The sequence below is a fragment of the Anolis carolinensis genome, chromosome 1 (genome assembly GCF_035594765.1).
Source record: "Anolis carolinensis isolate JA03-04 chromosome 1, rAnoCar3.1.pri, whole genome shotgun sequence".
Taxonomy (NCBI): Eukaryota; Metazoa; Chordata; class Lepidosauria; order Squamata; family Dactyloidae; genus Anolis; species Anolis carolinensis.
This window is the reverse complement of record NC_085841.1, coordinates 181902600-181917765: the sequence shown is the minus strand read 5'-3', so window position 1 is coordinate 181917765 and position 15166 is coordinate 181902600. Positions and strand designations below refer to the sequence as shown.

General features: G+C 40.2%; 1 protein-coding gene across 7 annotated transcripts in view; it reads right to left on the bottom strand.

The window, feature by feature from the left end:
- The window catches only part of erbb4 (erb-b2 receptor tyrosine kinase 4), a 1019841-nt gene that overhangs the window by 47786 nt on the left and 956889 nt on the right, over positions 1-15166 (bottom strand). For all 7 annotated transcript variants that reach the window (XM_062969123.1, XM_062969126.1, XM_008113453.3 and 4 more), the window contains 2 exons: positions 3680-3835; positions 1909-1984 (listed from right to left, as the gene is read on the bottom strand). In XM_062969123.1, the coding sequence (XP_062825193.1) occupies positions 1909-1984; positions 3680-3835 (232 nt within the window). The remainder of the gene's footprint in view (positions 1-1908; positions 1985-3679; positions 3836-15166) is intronic.

Genomic DNA, 15166 nt, shown 5'->3' with positions numbered 1-15166 from the left:
ATTTCTCCTTCTATATTATTAGCTAGCATGGAGAAGTCCCATGGACCCAACAGGCTCCCTTCTATTTGTGCATTGCATTAGTATGAGGAAAGTGATGACAGAATGAGTTTTTCTCCTTGTATGGTGAATTACAGAATGGCCAAGCAGGCTTTATTTTGGAGAGCCCTTTTGGAATAGCAAGTGGTGTTGTACATCTTAATTGTATAGTGCACATAGGCTTCATGCTCTCTAATTCCATCTGACAAAGGTGCAAAGTATCACACCAGTAACAGCTGAAATACCTGCTCTGGAAGCAAACAGCTAAACAGATGCCAATGAGTTTATCTTGATATTCTAATTAACACAATTAAATAAATCCCCTAGTTCTGGATTTCAAAGGTTCCTTGTGCAACTGACATTTCTTTTTTAACCAATTTCTTTAACAGATGTTAAGACCATTTGAGAAATTGAAATGGAACCCATGTTAATCAGTCACCCTAGCTTTCCACTTAGTTCCCGTCTTTTCAATGTTTGTTCTATATTATAATAAGCTTCTTTTATCTGATTGTTGTACGCAAATCACATAAGCCTATTTTTTAAAATTAAAATTGCAGCTTTTCAGCATAGCTTTCTCAAAGGCATGCCGAAAATTATGGCTCACTGCCACACTTCTACATATCACAAACAGAGGAAGAGTTGCTGTGGGAAAAGAAGAGATACAGACTGGGGTAAGAGCATTAATCCTCACATTATTTTATTTGTTTACCTTTAGAGCCAATTGGCAATTGCTGTTTTTTTTTTTTTTTAGTGAGTTCAAGGCAGTAGGCTTGTGCATGGATTTGGAGTGGTTGGCTTGCTTCAGCCAATCTGGCTTGTTCGGCTTGGTCGGATGGCCATAACGGTAAGGGATCAGCTGTCACGTTTTTTGTCTGTTATGGGACCACGTGGCAACCGATTACAGCTCCTCCTTCCCTATTAAGCACCATGTGGTGTGGAGAGGCTGCCATATGCTGCTTGCAAGGGGTTTTCCTGTGAGCCCTGCCTGTTGGGCCAATCAGGATAGAAGAATGCCATAATGTGTCTTGCGCAAGCTGTGTCTAAGGAAAAGTTCCCAGGAAGGATGCTTCCATAACCCCATTCTTCAAACCCAGACTCCCTTGAAAAGAAGAAAGGAAAGGATCCCAGGAATGGAAATGGGAGCCTTGTAAGTTCCCCATTACCACCAATGGGCCGGATCTTCCCAGATCTTTCGGCTGCGCACTGGAAATCAACCCACCCTATTTCGGGAAGCATGCGAAAATGGACCGCCTGGTCTCCCAGAATTCTGCCAGCAGAAACAGATTGAGGTTCAGTTGAAATACACAAGCCTACAAGACAATGCACGCATCTGCTGCACACATTATCCTGTGAAGTAGGACAGTCTGAAAGAGGGACTGTGATAAAGCTACACAATGACTTTCATGATTTTATTGCAACTTAAATCTGGATTTCCCAAATTATAGAGTACATCTACACTGTACAACTAGAACAGTTTGACACCAATTAAAATGTCATGGATTACTGCTATAGAATCATAGGATTTGCAGTGTTACAAGGTCTTTAGCTTTCTCTGCCAAAGAGTGCTGGTGCTTCACCAAACTACAAATCCCATGATGTAGCGAATAAGAAGAACACTTCTGCCACTACACCATACTGTCTTTAACTGCATTGCACTGGCTCTCAGGGGCATTTCCTTAGCATCCTAGGCAGAAATGACTCTATGTCTTCTAACCAGAAATGTTTAGTAAATCAACCAGGCCTTCTGCATAAAGCTGTTCAGGGTTATCACAGTTCTTTACACTTTTATAAAAGGAAATATGATAAATGTTAATAGACAAATCAATTCAAAGTGATTATTTATTGACTATTAACACATGTGATCAGCTTTACCGTAGCTCCAAACGTCAGTTTGATGTGTGAATTTCCTGTAATGTATACACTCAAGAGCCATCCATTTAATCGGCATCTAGGGTGGGAGAGAAAGAAAAAAATAAAACCAATCAGCATATAAAAGAACATTATTCTATGAAATGTCTCCACAAACCAAATAAATATCCAGGTTTAAGAGTTGGATGGTAGAAGGGGTTGGCTTGGTTTTTTTTTTTTTTTTTTAGAAAGCTACAACTGTAGGTTTTATTATTAAACAGTAAGCCCCTATCCACTTAAATACCTTAGAGTACATGTGTCAAACTCAAGGCCCGCGGGCTGAATTCAGCCCTCCATGTCATTTCATGTGGCCCCCCAGATGCTGGGCTACACCTTCTATATTTCTTATCATTATCATAGAACTGATGGAAGTTAGGATACAGGAACATCATAACATATGGAAGGCTGCAGCTTATTCTGTTTAGTCAGGAGAGGGGGTTGAAGTGAGATACAAGCCTTGTGGATGTGATGTCATTTAATTTTTTCCCAAACTCAGAACTACAAGTCCTGTGGGATTGCAATTCCCATCATTCCTAGTCCACACATCTGAAAGTGGTGGGAATTATCATTCAATAACATCTGGGGACCAAAAACTGGGTAAAAACAAAAGAGCACCAACCATTATGTAAATATATATATATATATATAGTTGGCCCTCTGTGTTCACGGATTTTACATTCATGGATTCAACAGCCTTTTGAAGGCAACCACAAGGCTGAAGAGGGCCTTGATGAAAATGGGTTTGATACCCCTGCCCTAAAAGCACCAGATCTCATCTGATCCTTGAAGCTAAGCAGGATCAGCCTTGGTTACTACTTGTATGGGAGACCATCATGGAATTTCAGGTGCTACAGGCTATATTTCAGGGGAAGAGTGTAGCAGAACCACTTCTGAGAATTCCTTCCTAAAGAGAGAGAGAGAGGGAGGGAGGGAGGGGGGGGAGAGAAGCTTGTGGTCTACAAAAAAATTGTGGGAAGTGAGAGTAAACAAGGATGAAAAAATCCTAGTGGATGAACTTTTCAAACAAGACCAAAACACTCAAAGCTTCAAAATCCAGAAAGAAATTATTTTATGGATGGTTGCCGTTGTTCAGTGGCATGAAAACAAAAATGGAGGACTCAATGAATTTTATCATATATATTTGTTAACATATTAGTTCTTAAAACTGAGCTCCCAGTGGTAAAATGGGTTAAACCCTTGTGCCAGCAGACTGCTGACTTAAAGGCTGGGTTGCTGGCCTGAAGATTGCCGGTTCAAATGCAACCCAGGGAGAGCGTGGATGAGCTCCCTCTGTCAGCTCCAGCTCCATGCAGCGACATGAGAGAAGCCTTCCACAAGGATGGTAAAACATTAAACATCCGGGTGTCCCCTGGGCAATATCCTTGCAGATGGCCAATTCTTTCACAATAGAAGCAACTTGCAGTTTTTCAAGTCGCTCCTGACATGAAAAAAAATCTTAAAACTCAAAGGAGGGACCCCCACCCCTAGGTTTTTCACCATCCTTTCTATTACTTTTTTTATACTTTTGCTTGAAGAAGTTATCCAGAGCAATCACTTGGCTTATAAAAACCTCTGCATCTCTCTCTCTCTCTCTCTCTCACACACACACACATATATATAAATATACACATGCACACACACATATATACATACTATTATAGTGTATTAAGTGGTACATAATTTAGTTTGGAATTAGAATATATATATAGCCAATTTATCAGACTGTAGCACACACCTTCCCACCATCTGCACTGTATTCCTTTTCATCCCCTTCCAATAGTCGGGCCAGGCCAAAGTCCGTGATCTTCACGTGGTTTGGTGATTTTACCAGGACATTTCGAGCTGCCAAGTCTCGATGAACCAGTCTTCTTTCTTCTAAGTACATCATACCCTAATAAGCAAAAACATTACAAACACATTTTCAATATAACTTTGCCCTGCTTAGGTAATATGTAGTTGAGAAACATTAAAACATATTTTCAATGTTCTTGCCCCTCCTTTAAATAACAATGAGAAACTACCATGAGAGGTTTACCTTAGGGTTGCCATAAGTTGGAAATGACTTTGAGGCACACAACAAAATGAAAATAACAACAACATGGCACAATTCGTGGTGCTTTGAAAAATGGTCTCAAAGTTGAGCATTTTCTATGAATTGAATTTCTCTCTACCTTTCTATGAATTGAAATTTTCTGTACTTTACAAACTAACGTAAAACTTCAGAACTTTGTTGCCTCCTAACACTGTGATGCATTTCGCAGCTGCTGAAAATAAAAATACACTAATATATATGGAACAACATTTTCAGGGGATTTAATAATTCAAAACACAAATAAAAAGATGTGCAATCATGGGCTTCAAAACATGATATGCAAAAAGGACAAAAACTAGATTTGTTCATCATTATTTTTTCTCTCATTAATAACCAATTTTGCAGTACGTTCATAGGCTTTGTAGATATTCCACTCCAGTAGTTCTTGGACTTTACCCTTGATGTCATACAGCTGAACTCAGAAAGAAATATACTTTCAGCGAAATGTGTCAACACGTCAGAAAATGTGAACAAAATTGACTATTATCCTTTTGATATTTTCTATTTTATTGTCTAGGTGAGCTGCAAGGAGCTATTGTGCACACAGTTAACAACTCCTCATCAGAGACCACCCATGGCCTCTTTTTTTGATTGTGCATGAAGAATACCATGGGTCATTTCTGACAAAAGTGTGTTTTATAGATGGATGTTTTTGAAAACAGTTTCTGTGACAACAAACATATGTGGGAAGGCAGAGCCGGCCCTAGGTTTTTTTCAAGTGTAGGCGAACAGATTTTGGGCGTCCCCCCCCCCTCCAAACCAATCACTGAAAAATAAAAGCATTGGATAAGTGAAAATGTTGGATAATAAGGAGGGATTAAGGAAAAGCCTATTAAGCATCAAATTAGGCTATGATTTTACAAATTAAGCACCATAACATCATGTTTTATAATAAATCAACTGTAGGAATAAGGAGAAATTCGGTATCCATTGTAATACAAAGAAATATAATTCACTTCCTAGACTAAGGTTGTCTTTGAGATTACCCCTCTGGGGCCTATAATTTCCCCATTTTAAAGAAAATGTTTTGACTTTTAAATATATACAACTAAAAGATTTTCTACTATTCTTGAGAGTTGAGGGGGATTTCATTATGTTCTTACCCCGAGATTTTTAGGCCAAGGAGATCTTTTTAAAACCACACTGTTGTCATTTATTTATTTTTAGCTTTTGTATTGCACTTTTGAAACTTTTGTGGAATTGTGAGTTGCCTTGGGTCCCCACAAGTAGAAAGGCAGAGTATAAATAAAGTTAATAATAATCATAATCGTAATAATAATAGTAATAACCAGTTGGCTTCTGATTTTCTTTTTTCTTTTTTTTGAAGGTCATTGAAAATCTAACAATCACCGCATCCAAAATCATGGCAGAATTGATCCCATGTCCATTAGAGTCATGGGGAGCATTTTAATTTAATTCAACTAAATTGTAATTTTAATGGTAAAGTGAAAGAAAACACATCAAGAGGTGACTGGATATATGTGTGTGTGTTGGGCCTTCTGAGGTTATGTGAGTGCCTGCCTGCAGCCAAGTGCCTGCACAGTCACACAACCTACCACACACACATGCCCTGCCACCTACCACACTCTCCAAGCTGAAAGGAGGGAGGGGCAGTGGTTCCTTCCTGCTTGCTTGCTGAGGTCTGGATGTGGGGCTGCTTGGCCATTACTCCCGTGAGTTAATACAGGGCATTGAGGGCAGGAGGGAGGGAGGGAGGGAAGAAGGGAGGAGGAAGAGAAAAAGTGCAGTGCTTGCCAGGCAGCCGAAGGCCTCAGGAAGGGGAGCCAGTGGATGAGAATCCACCCCACATAATGGGCCAATATTCAGGCCCCCAAAACAAAACAATCAAAAACGACCCTCTCAATTTTGGGAGGCTTTCTGAAAATGGATCGGGCCCCACAACAAAAGCTGGAAATGAAATGGGACAAGTCTCCAGTGGCTGGAGATGGGGTATAGGTAGCACCTGAGTGCCAATCTGTATCCAGCAAAAAAGGCATCGTAGAAGATAGCAGAGGAGACTCCCTTCCACTACATCTTGAAAACTACTTGCAGTGGTGTAACAACAGCTGCTGCTGCATGAAATTAACATTTGATGGGTGGATGGCCACTAAGTTTTTCTCAGTGTGCTTTTGTGAGATGCTTTATGGCAAAAATGATCCTTTAGAATAGCCAGAAAGCAATAGGATCACAATGTTTCAATATCCAAATTTGTTGGTGATATTCAAGAGAGATTTCATTTTTTAAAAAAAAGTCTTCAAGCCTTGACCTTAACTGAGAAGAGATTTGTGCAAGTACCCCAGAACTCTACTGTAACAGTGACCCAGAGCATAGTATTTTTATCAGCCTGTGCCCAATTTGGTGGTCAACTGTATTACTACCAAGTACCAACTGCAACTACCAACCTCTTCCTTTCCTTTCCTTTCCTTTCCTTTCACATATTAAAAATCTATTATTGGTTCAAAAGTATAATTCTACAAAGTTCAGTGCTTACTTTATGCCCTTATGCCATGACATTGTAGAGAAATGCAAGGGGATAGCTGAGCTATAATGTTTTTTTTAAAGTATGTTTTTGTCAAAACTTTAAAAATTCCCCAAAACTCAGAGGATGTGTCCATCTTTCTGAAAACTGAGAGTAATGATGCTCTGATTATATTATGACATTGGAGAGAAATCTAAGGGGATAGCTCTTGTAATTTCTTTTTAATTACAGTGGCAAATATGTGCTACAACTGTAGCAAGTTTCACCCTGATAGCCAAAAGAAATGAGAGAGAAAGGAGCCCCGAAGTGTCCCCATTTGCGTAATTGGGCAGAATAACGAAATGAAAAGTAACAAGATTTTAGGAACTTTGTATTAGAAATGAAACGGACCCCTTACAAATTTATCAAAAAACTTTAGAAACAAAGCAGGGGTCACCCAAACTTCATAATTAGAAATTGAATGGATTTTTGGCATTTTGCACACCTCTAAGATATTTTGGATCACTCTGCATAAAATGCTCTAGTTTTGATTTTACTACAGTTTTCTAGTGGTTGACTATGAACAGGGCAGCAAAAAAAACTCTTTGGTTATAGAGTACCTTTTTATCAAACAGGGTTTAACTGGCCAGAAACTGCACATTCATTTTTTGCCAATCAATCATCCTAGTTGTAAAACATCAGGGCTGTAGAACATAGAAGGATTAACAGATTTTGACATCAAATCTCAAGCTGTGAAAAAAACAGCCATACCGACAAATCCATCACCAAGAGTCAAATGATTATGAGCCGTCTACTGGCCATGCTATAAAACGGTAGAGTGCTTTAGATGCCCCCCTGGGTCAAGCACAGACATTAACATGATAGAAATCCAAACAAGTGAAAGCTCTGAAGATTGCAGGTTGCAATTTATTCCAACATTTTCCAATTCTAGTCCCACAGAAATTAAGACTCTTGAAATTAATTCTTATTGGGCAAGCATGCAGCTCTAGAGTTTTTAAACTTTTTCTACCTTACTTCTCTTGGAAACTGAACTCTTCCTCCCTGCATGCCTTTCTTTTTATTTTTCTGCAGTGTTGTAGTGCAGGCAACATCTGTCTCCCTTGCCTCATACCCATTCACATTTCCATTGAAGAGGTTTGCAGTACAATTGGAAGTTGTTCTTGTTGTTTATTCATTCATTTGCTTCTGACTCTTCATGACCTCATGGACCAGCCCACACCAGAGCTCCCTGTCAGCCCCAGCTCCTTCAAGGTCAAGCCAGTCACCTCAAGGATATCATCCATCCATCTTGCCCTTAGTCGGCTCCTCTTCCTTTTTCCTTCTATTTTCCCCAGCACCATTCTCTTCTCTAAGCTTTCCTGTCTTCTCAACAATTGGAATTAGAAGATATAAATGGCTTCATTTTACTTATACAACCTAGTACATATATGTCTTCTTACCAACCAATTTCAGACAAGCAAGAAGACAGCATAGTTATGAATTGGCAACAGGCAGCATTACTCAATACCTCCCACAATTTTTAATTTGGAAGACAAGTCATTTTGGAAGAGTAGTAAATCTTGTGCCAAGAAGAACAATCACATCAGTACAATTAACTTTCACACTCCTCTGTCAGATAGTTGGATCTAAGTTTGGCAGGCTAGCACCACAAGCGGCCTTGAGATCTCAGAGCCAAAACCTGGCAACTAAGGATAGCCCTTGGCAATGTTACAGGAGACAACCCTTAATAATTTGACAATGGATGGCTGTTGCTTATGTCATTCAACATTATATATTAAACAGGAATTGCTATTTTTCAGAGTATATAAGTCAAACGGAAAGTCTAGCAAAAGTATATTTACGTACCCACTCACTTTTCAAGGCCATGCCCTCCCCTCACCCTTACCCTGAGCACTGGAGAAGAGAGGTGAGGTCCTAAGATCTGGAAACCTAGCTGGGCCATGTGTAAAATCCTGCAGTGTAGTAAAGAGGATTTTGCTACATATTGGAAACTGACGTATGAGAATGTGGAAATGTGAAATTGTTACAGGGTCAGAGATGTTCCCTATTAGCTCTGCCATCGACTTCACATGAGGGATATTTATGGAAGAAAAGGAAAGAGAAACACATTTTGATGTTCCGGGAACTGAAGGCATAGCCTCCAATTCAGAGGCAAATCAGAAATTGGCCAAACTCTACTAATAGGCAAGTGAACCAATAACATGGTGTATGCTGAAGGCCATCCTTAAAAACCATGACTCAGGTGTGAGCTCATATAGACCCAGATTTTGCCAGTGCAAATATACTCCTTTAATTCTCTGTTTCTGGATGCTTTGCTCTAAAGAAAAGCCCTACACAAATAGAAGGTCAGGATTAGGGCTTGAAAAGCTCCGGAGTACTTCAAGTACTTCAATGGAGCTTAATTAGAACATTAAGCTGTTAAGCCTATTAAAAATATTTTGCTACTCTAGTAAAAGGAGCAGCACAGGCAGTTTCCAGTCCATCTTGACTTGCAGTGGGTGCCTTGCCCTACTGCAGAGACATAGTTGGGATCCCTAGGAATGTGGGCAGTCAGGAATGCTAGGGAGGTCAATCCAGGTATTTCATCCCCAAAGATGATGATAAGTAATTAGAGTTTTCCCCACACTGTTGGAGAAAACTTATATTCTTCTGCAGAATATCCTGAGGAGAAAAACACACTTTGCCTTGTGAAATAAACCCTATTTCTGAGTTGTTTCTTGGGCAGGAGACCTTTTCTCTGCAGAAAGTGGGCAGCTGGCAAGGCTATGCTTTTCTCTGCAGAATATGTCTTTTGGGATGTCAAATGCTAGTAGGAAATTGTGTAAAATTCTTGCTGATCTATTACTCTTCCCAATGGGGGTTTCCAACGGTCAGGAAATCAGTTTTTTGAATTGTGAACAAAGCATTTTGAGCATTTTTTCCATTCTTAGCAAAGGCCTCCAATCACTTGAATGCAGTGACAAAAGGAGTAGTTAACTCTGAAAAGTTTTTTCATCTATTGTAGTTCAATGCTGGCTGTGTACTACTCCCAGGAAGGCACCAGGTGACTAATGCCAAGCAGCGATGAACATGCCAATGGTTAGAGGCAGGAAGAGGTAAAGAAACTAATGAGTGTTCTGAAAGAATTTCTCCAAGTTGCCTGGGAATGGCCAACGTGAGATATGATCTGCTGCCTCTCCTAAATTGCTGACCTTAGTACATGGGAGAATTGGTCCTCTGTGTCCTAGTGTGTCATTAAAGGTTTGTTGGTTTGTTTCTTAGTTTCACAGGTCATGGCAAATAGTAAGTACATCACAACTGTCTCTTCTCTTAGGAACAGCCACAGTAAATGGTGTATCGATTTTCTGGGACATCCTATTAAGGTGGGTTGTGGGTGGTTGAGCACATGCCATATATAAGCAAAATACATTGCTTTATATTGAAGTTCAAACAAATACTGAACAAACTGAAATGAAGATAAGGTCTCTGATAAGGCCCACTGGAGATGCAGAATTTCAGTATATATTTTTCCTGGTGCTTCATTTGACCTTTTCAAGCTTGGCAGTCATATATTATGTCTCTGTATATGGAGCATAAACCCTGTAAGTAAGCCATGAATTTTGCAAAATGAAAGGAAATAAAAACCTTTAGAACTATAGCCCATATTTCTAAAGCAACAGGAAGCCATCGTAATGGACAGCTTACTCTAAATGACACTAGAGGCCAGTATATATGTTCATCCATCTTCAAAATGCCACTGGTGATGGTGAAGCATTAACTTTGTGCTCCACTCTGTATATACTTCAACACCTGTGATGTTCAGTCTACATATATACAGTGTTTCTGCATACAGCCGCAGCCACTTTCTGTAATCTGTTACCCAGTCTTCCTTTCATACATTCATTTGAACCATCCATCCTCCCAGATTTTCTCCAAGCAAACAAGGTAAAGTGTGAAGATCAGGTTAGCATTGAATCCCAACTGACCTTGTCACCAATCTTCATATGTTCATGTTGAATGTGGATAAATTCTTGATTGTTTCACCTTTCCACAGGAAAGGAGATAACCTTCATTCCCCATCCTCAATATGAGATAGTGAGGTATTCGAATCTGCACAAGTTGGTTATGAACTCTGAAGCCCTACAAAGCTCAGATCCACTATATCTGAGGGGCCACATTCTTCCGTACAAACCAGTTTGCTGGGGAAGCCCACCTCCATTGCTCTAAAACTGCTTTCTGAGAGTGGTTAAATTAATATCATCCCTGCTATTTTTCCACAGACAGGTTAAGGGTTTTTTTTTCTATATCTGCAATCCTTTGAAGACTGACTGTTGAAAGGGAACAGGCCTTGTAGGATTCTGCTGTACTGTCTGTGTTTTCTTTGTTGTATTTAATAGCTATATTTTCAACTGGCTTAATTTTACAGATAATTTAATGACTTTTTAACTTTTCTATTTGGTGTATTTTTAGTTATCATAAAAACTTGCCTTGAGTCCCAAATGGGAGGGAAAGGTGGGATATAAGTAAATACATTTTTTTAGTATTACAGTATATATGAGCCACTGGTGGCACAGTGGGTTAAACCCTTGTGCTGGCAGGACTGATGACTTGAAGGTTGGGTTGTTTTTTTTCCCCATGTCAGGAGCGACTTGCGAAACTGCAAGTGGCTTCTGGTGTGAGAGAATTGGCAGTCTGCAAGGACGCTGCCCAGGGGACGCCCAGATGTTTTTGATGTTTTTACTATCCTTGTGGGAGGCTTCTCTCATATCCCCACATGGAGCTGGAGCTCTTAGAGGGAGCTCATCCACGTTCTCCCCGGGTTGGAATTGAACCTGGCAGCCTTCAGGTCAGCAACTCTCTGAGAGTGCTATATGTATGGTTGTGGGATTAGCCATGTCTTTTCTACTGCAAAAGCATAATCCTCCATATGCACACATATGCCTGTGTTCTGAGCATGAAAGAAAAGGGGAAGGGTGCCTGAGAGGCCAAAAAGCTTGACAAGGGAATGGAATCAACTAGTTCTTCAGGAATTAATTACCTTCATTGAAATATTATTTTCTGAACAGAAAATCTAAGCAACTCAATCATGAACCAATTTTAGGCTAAAGAAACCCACAATTGCAGCTTTATTCTGCACAAAAAATAACATTTGGAGAGGGGAAATGGGATTTAATACATCTCCAATGAAATGTTATGTTCCATGTACAATATTCTGTTTTCTGCGCAAAACAACCACATGCTAGTTTTGTGCAGGGTAAGTCCTGAGTTGTGAATGGCCTTAGATAACTGGTTTTTAAAGGCTCCCTCACAAATGGGGGGCAATTTCTAGAATTACTCATTGACAACTTCAAGAAGAAACCTAGTGAAAAATGTCATCCCTAAATTAGCCTTCTACAATGTAGGTTTTCTATTTCTGCCCATCTGATATTATTTGACTGTTGTCAAAGCAAGGATGCTTCCCATTTACTTGCTTGCAGAAGGAGCATATCCATGAAATATAGAATTATAGCATTGGAAGGAGTCTCAGGGGCTATCAAGTCCAACTTCATGTTCAGTGCAAGATCTCCAACTAGAACATCCCTAGTAGGTAACTGTTCAGACTCTTTGAAAATGTCTAAAGGAGGTGAGTCCACCTCTGGGGAATTTATTCCATTGCTGAACCGTTCTTACTATCAAGGGGTTCCTTCTCATGTTCCATTGAAATCTACTTCCCTGTAATAAACCATTAGACTTCTTCACACTAGCTGTCGGAATCACCACACATTGTTGGGAATCCAGAACCACCACCGGGAGGTGTGGGGAGCCTGTTGCCCAACACCCCACATCTCTCGGCTTATCTGTAGGGCAATCCAATGGGGGGAAGTGTCAACTGTCTGGCTTCCCCCATTGCTTCAAGGCAACATGGGAAGCCTCCCATGTTGCTGTGGCAGTGACATGGTTTACTTCACCACCCGTCTAAGCACGAAGCCTTGCAAAAAGTAGGAGTATGTAATATAATGGGAGCCGGTGGGCTCCGTGCTTAAAGGGGCAGTGAAGTAGAGCATACCGCTGATTCTTCTTCTGTCTGATGAAGTTATTGGTTCTACCCTCTGAGGCTATTTGCCCCCTGCTCTATGTGACATTCCTTGAGGGGCAATCATGTTGCCCTCAGTCTCCTTTTCACCAAGCTCCTATCTTTATGTGTTTTTTCATCATAACCTTTATTATTTCTGTTGCTGTTCTCTGCAGCTGCTCCACTTATCTATATCCTTTTTAAAATAAGGCATCTAAAACTTATCACAGTACCAGAGCAGGCCCTAGGTATTTTTCAAGTGTAGGCGAACAGAATTTTGGCGCCCCCCCCCCCAAACCAATCACTGAAAAATAAAAGCGTTGGATAAAAGCAAAAATGTTGGATAATAAGGAGGGATTAAGGGAACACCTATTGAACATCAAATTACATTAAGATTTTACAAACTAAGCACCAAAACATCATGTTTTACAACAAATCAACAGAAAAAGCAGTCTCGACTGTGCCCTCATATGTTTTGCGTCACAGGCGACTGCCTAATTCGCCTCATTGCACCTCTGCACAGTACTCCAAATGAGGTCTGATGAGTACAGTGGGACTATTTATTTATTTATTTATTGCAATATTTATATCCCGCCCTTCTCACCCAACAGGGGACTCAGGGCGGCTTACAATAAAACACACATATAAAACTGTACAATACACTATAAATCAGTTAAAAAATTAACTTAAATAAGACATTCATAAAACGCATTATAAAATACAAATAGGCGTGTTCAAATTTAAAAGACTGGGTCTGTCAATTGAGTTCCAGCATAAATCATAGTAATTAATGCTACTGATTCTTATTCGAAAGCCTGGCCCCACAACCAAGTTTTAACCTTCCTACGGAAGGATAGGAGGGAGGGAGCCTGCCTGACTTCAATGGGGAGGGCATTCCATAGGCGGGGAGCCACTACTGAAAAGGCCCTGTCTCTCGTCCCTGCCAGCCGCACCTGTGAGGCTGACGGGACCGCGAGCAGGGCCTCATCTGATGATCTTAAGCTTCGAGGTGGGTCGTAGCGGGAGACACATTCGGACAGATAAGCTGGGCCGGAACCATTTAGAGCTTTATAGGCTAAAACTATTACATGTCTGAACTTGGAAACTGCTTTTATTAATGTAGGATATAATAATATTTACTTTATATGTTACAGCATCACACTGCTGTCTCATATTCAACTGATGAGCTACAATTATCCAAAGGTCCTTTTTGCATGTCGTACTGCTGAACCATCTTCTATCTGTGCATTTGTTGTTGTTGTTGTTTTGTGGTTTAAATGCAAAATTTGACATTTTTAGCTACATAATTTCCATTTACTATTTTCTTCCTAATTTTCTAAATAATCTATTTGAATTCTATTCCTATCTTCCAATTTGTTAGCTACCCCTCCTAATTTCATGTCATTGGCAAACTGGCCATCTCTACTGAACAGCAGCTTCACTGCCTCCTCTTACCTCAAGTGTATCAAGAAAAGCCTGTTTGTTACTCCTTGCTTGCCTAGCCATTCTTAGTACATTCTGAACTGTAGCTGTGTTTATAATATTTCTGCAGGCTAAGCACCTGTATCTATCTTTGGAAAGTCATCATTCCCTCCATTTTTATACATTAGACTACTAAATACTGATTCCTTCACAAAGAAGCTGAAGAGGGGGGTGCTCTAGAATCAGGTAGTTCCTTTTACACACTCTAAAGGTAACACTTTTCCAACTTAAAAGGAACATGATTTTAGTTTTAAACTAAAGAATGCACCCTTGTCTATCAGAAATTGAAGAAATATTGATTTCCTGCTTGTCCTCGCCCCCCTCCCTTCCCCTGACTTCTTTTCTTGCAGAGGCACCAAACAATCTGCTACATTTTGGCCTTTGTGATGAGACACTGTGAACAAAAAAGGCAAGAGTCCCAAATATTCAAACTAAACCTTTTCCTTACACTTCTTTCACCTTGTAGCCCACAAACTGAAATCGGTTCAAACTTACAATTGATAATCCCCCACATTGCAATTACTACAAAGTTTTCCTTGCTGAGGATATCATTACAAGGGCAATTACTGCCAAAATCCTCTAACATCAAATCACTCTTTGAAACAGAGCCTAAAGCTATTAAGGAGTCAAGCAGACATTACTACCAGCTGAAACAAACGGCATGTCGACTCAAGGATGCCTCTCTGGAACATGATGGCGCGAACAGGAATAACCAATTAATACCAGCATTCGTCTTTCCATCTATGTGAAGTAGCACAATCATTCTGCAGCTCCTATTTGGTTCTGATAATGCCCAAGAAGGTAACAGAAGCAAAACACTGTCCAGGGAACCACTGCTTACTATATCATTCTGGAAAGGAACAAATGGTTACCCAAGTCTCCCTTCATGTGTGAGTTGCTATTCTTGTGGAGGAAAGCCTAAGTACAGCAGTAGTAAAGGAATCATGGAGCAGGCAGGTGGCAATAAAAATATGGGGTATCTTTTCTCCATGAAAAGCTCAGGAACCTCTTGTTGTGGAGTTCCCAGTGGAGCCCCCGTGGTGTTCTTGTTCTTTCTAGTTTGCATTGGGACTTTCAGCTTTCGGCCAGCTTTTTCTCCTGTGCTTTGCCAGGAGTCGAGATATGAATCTCATAAATG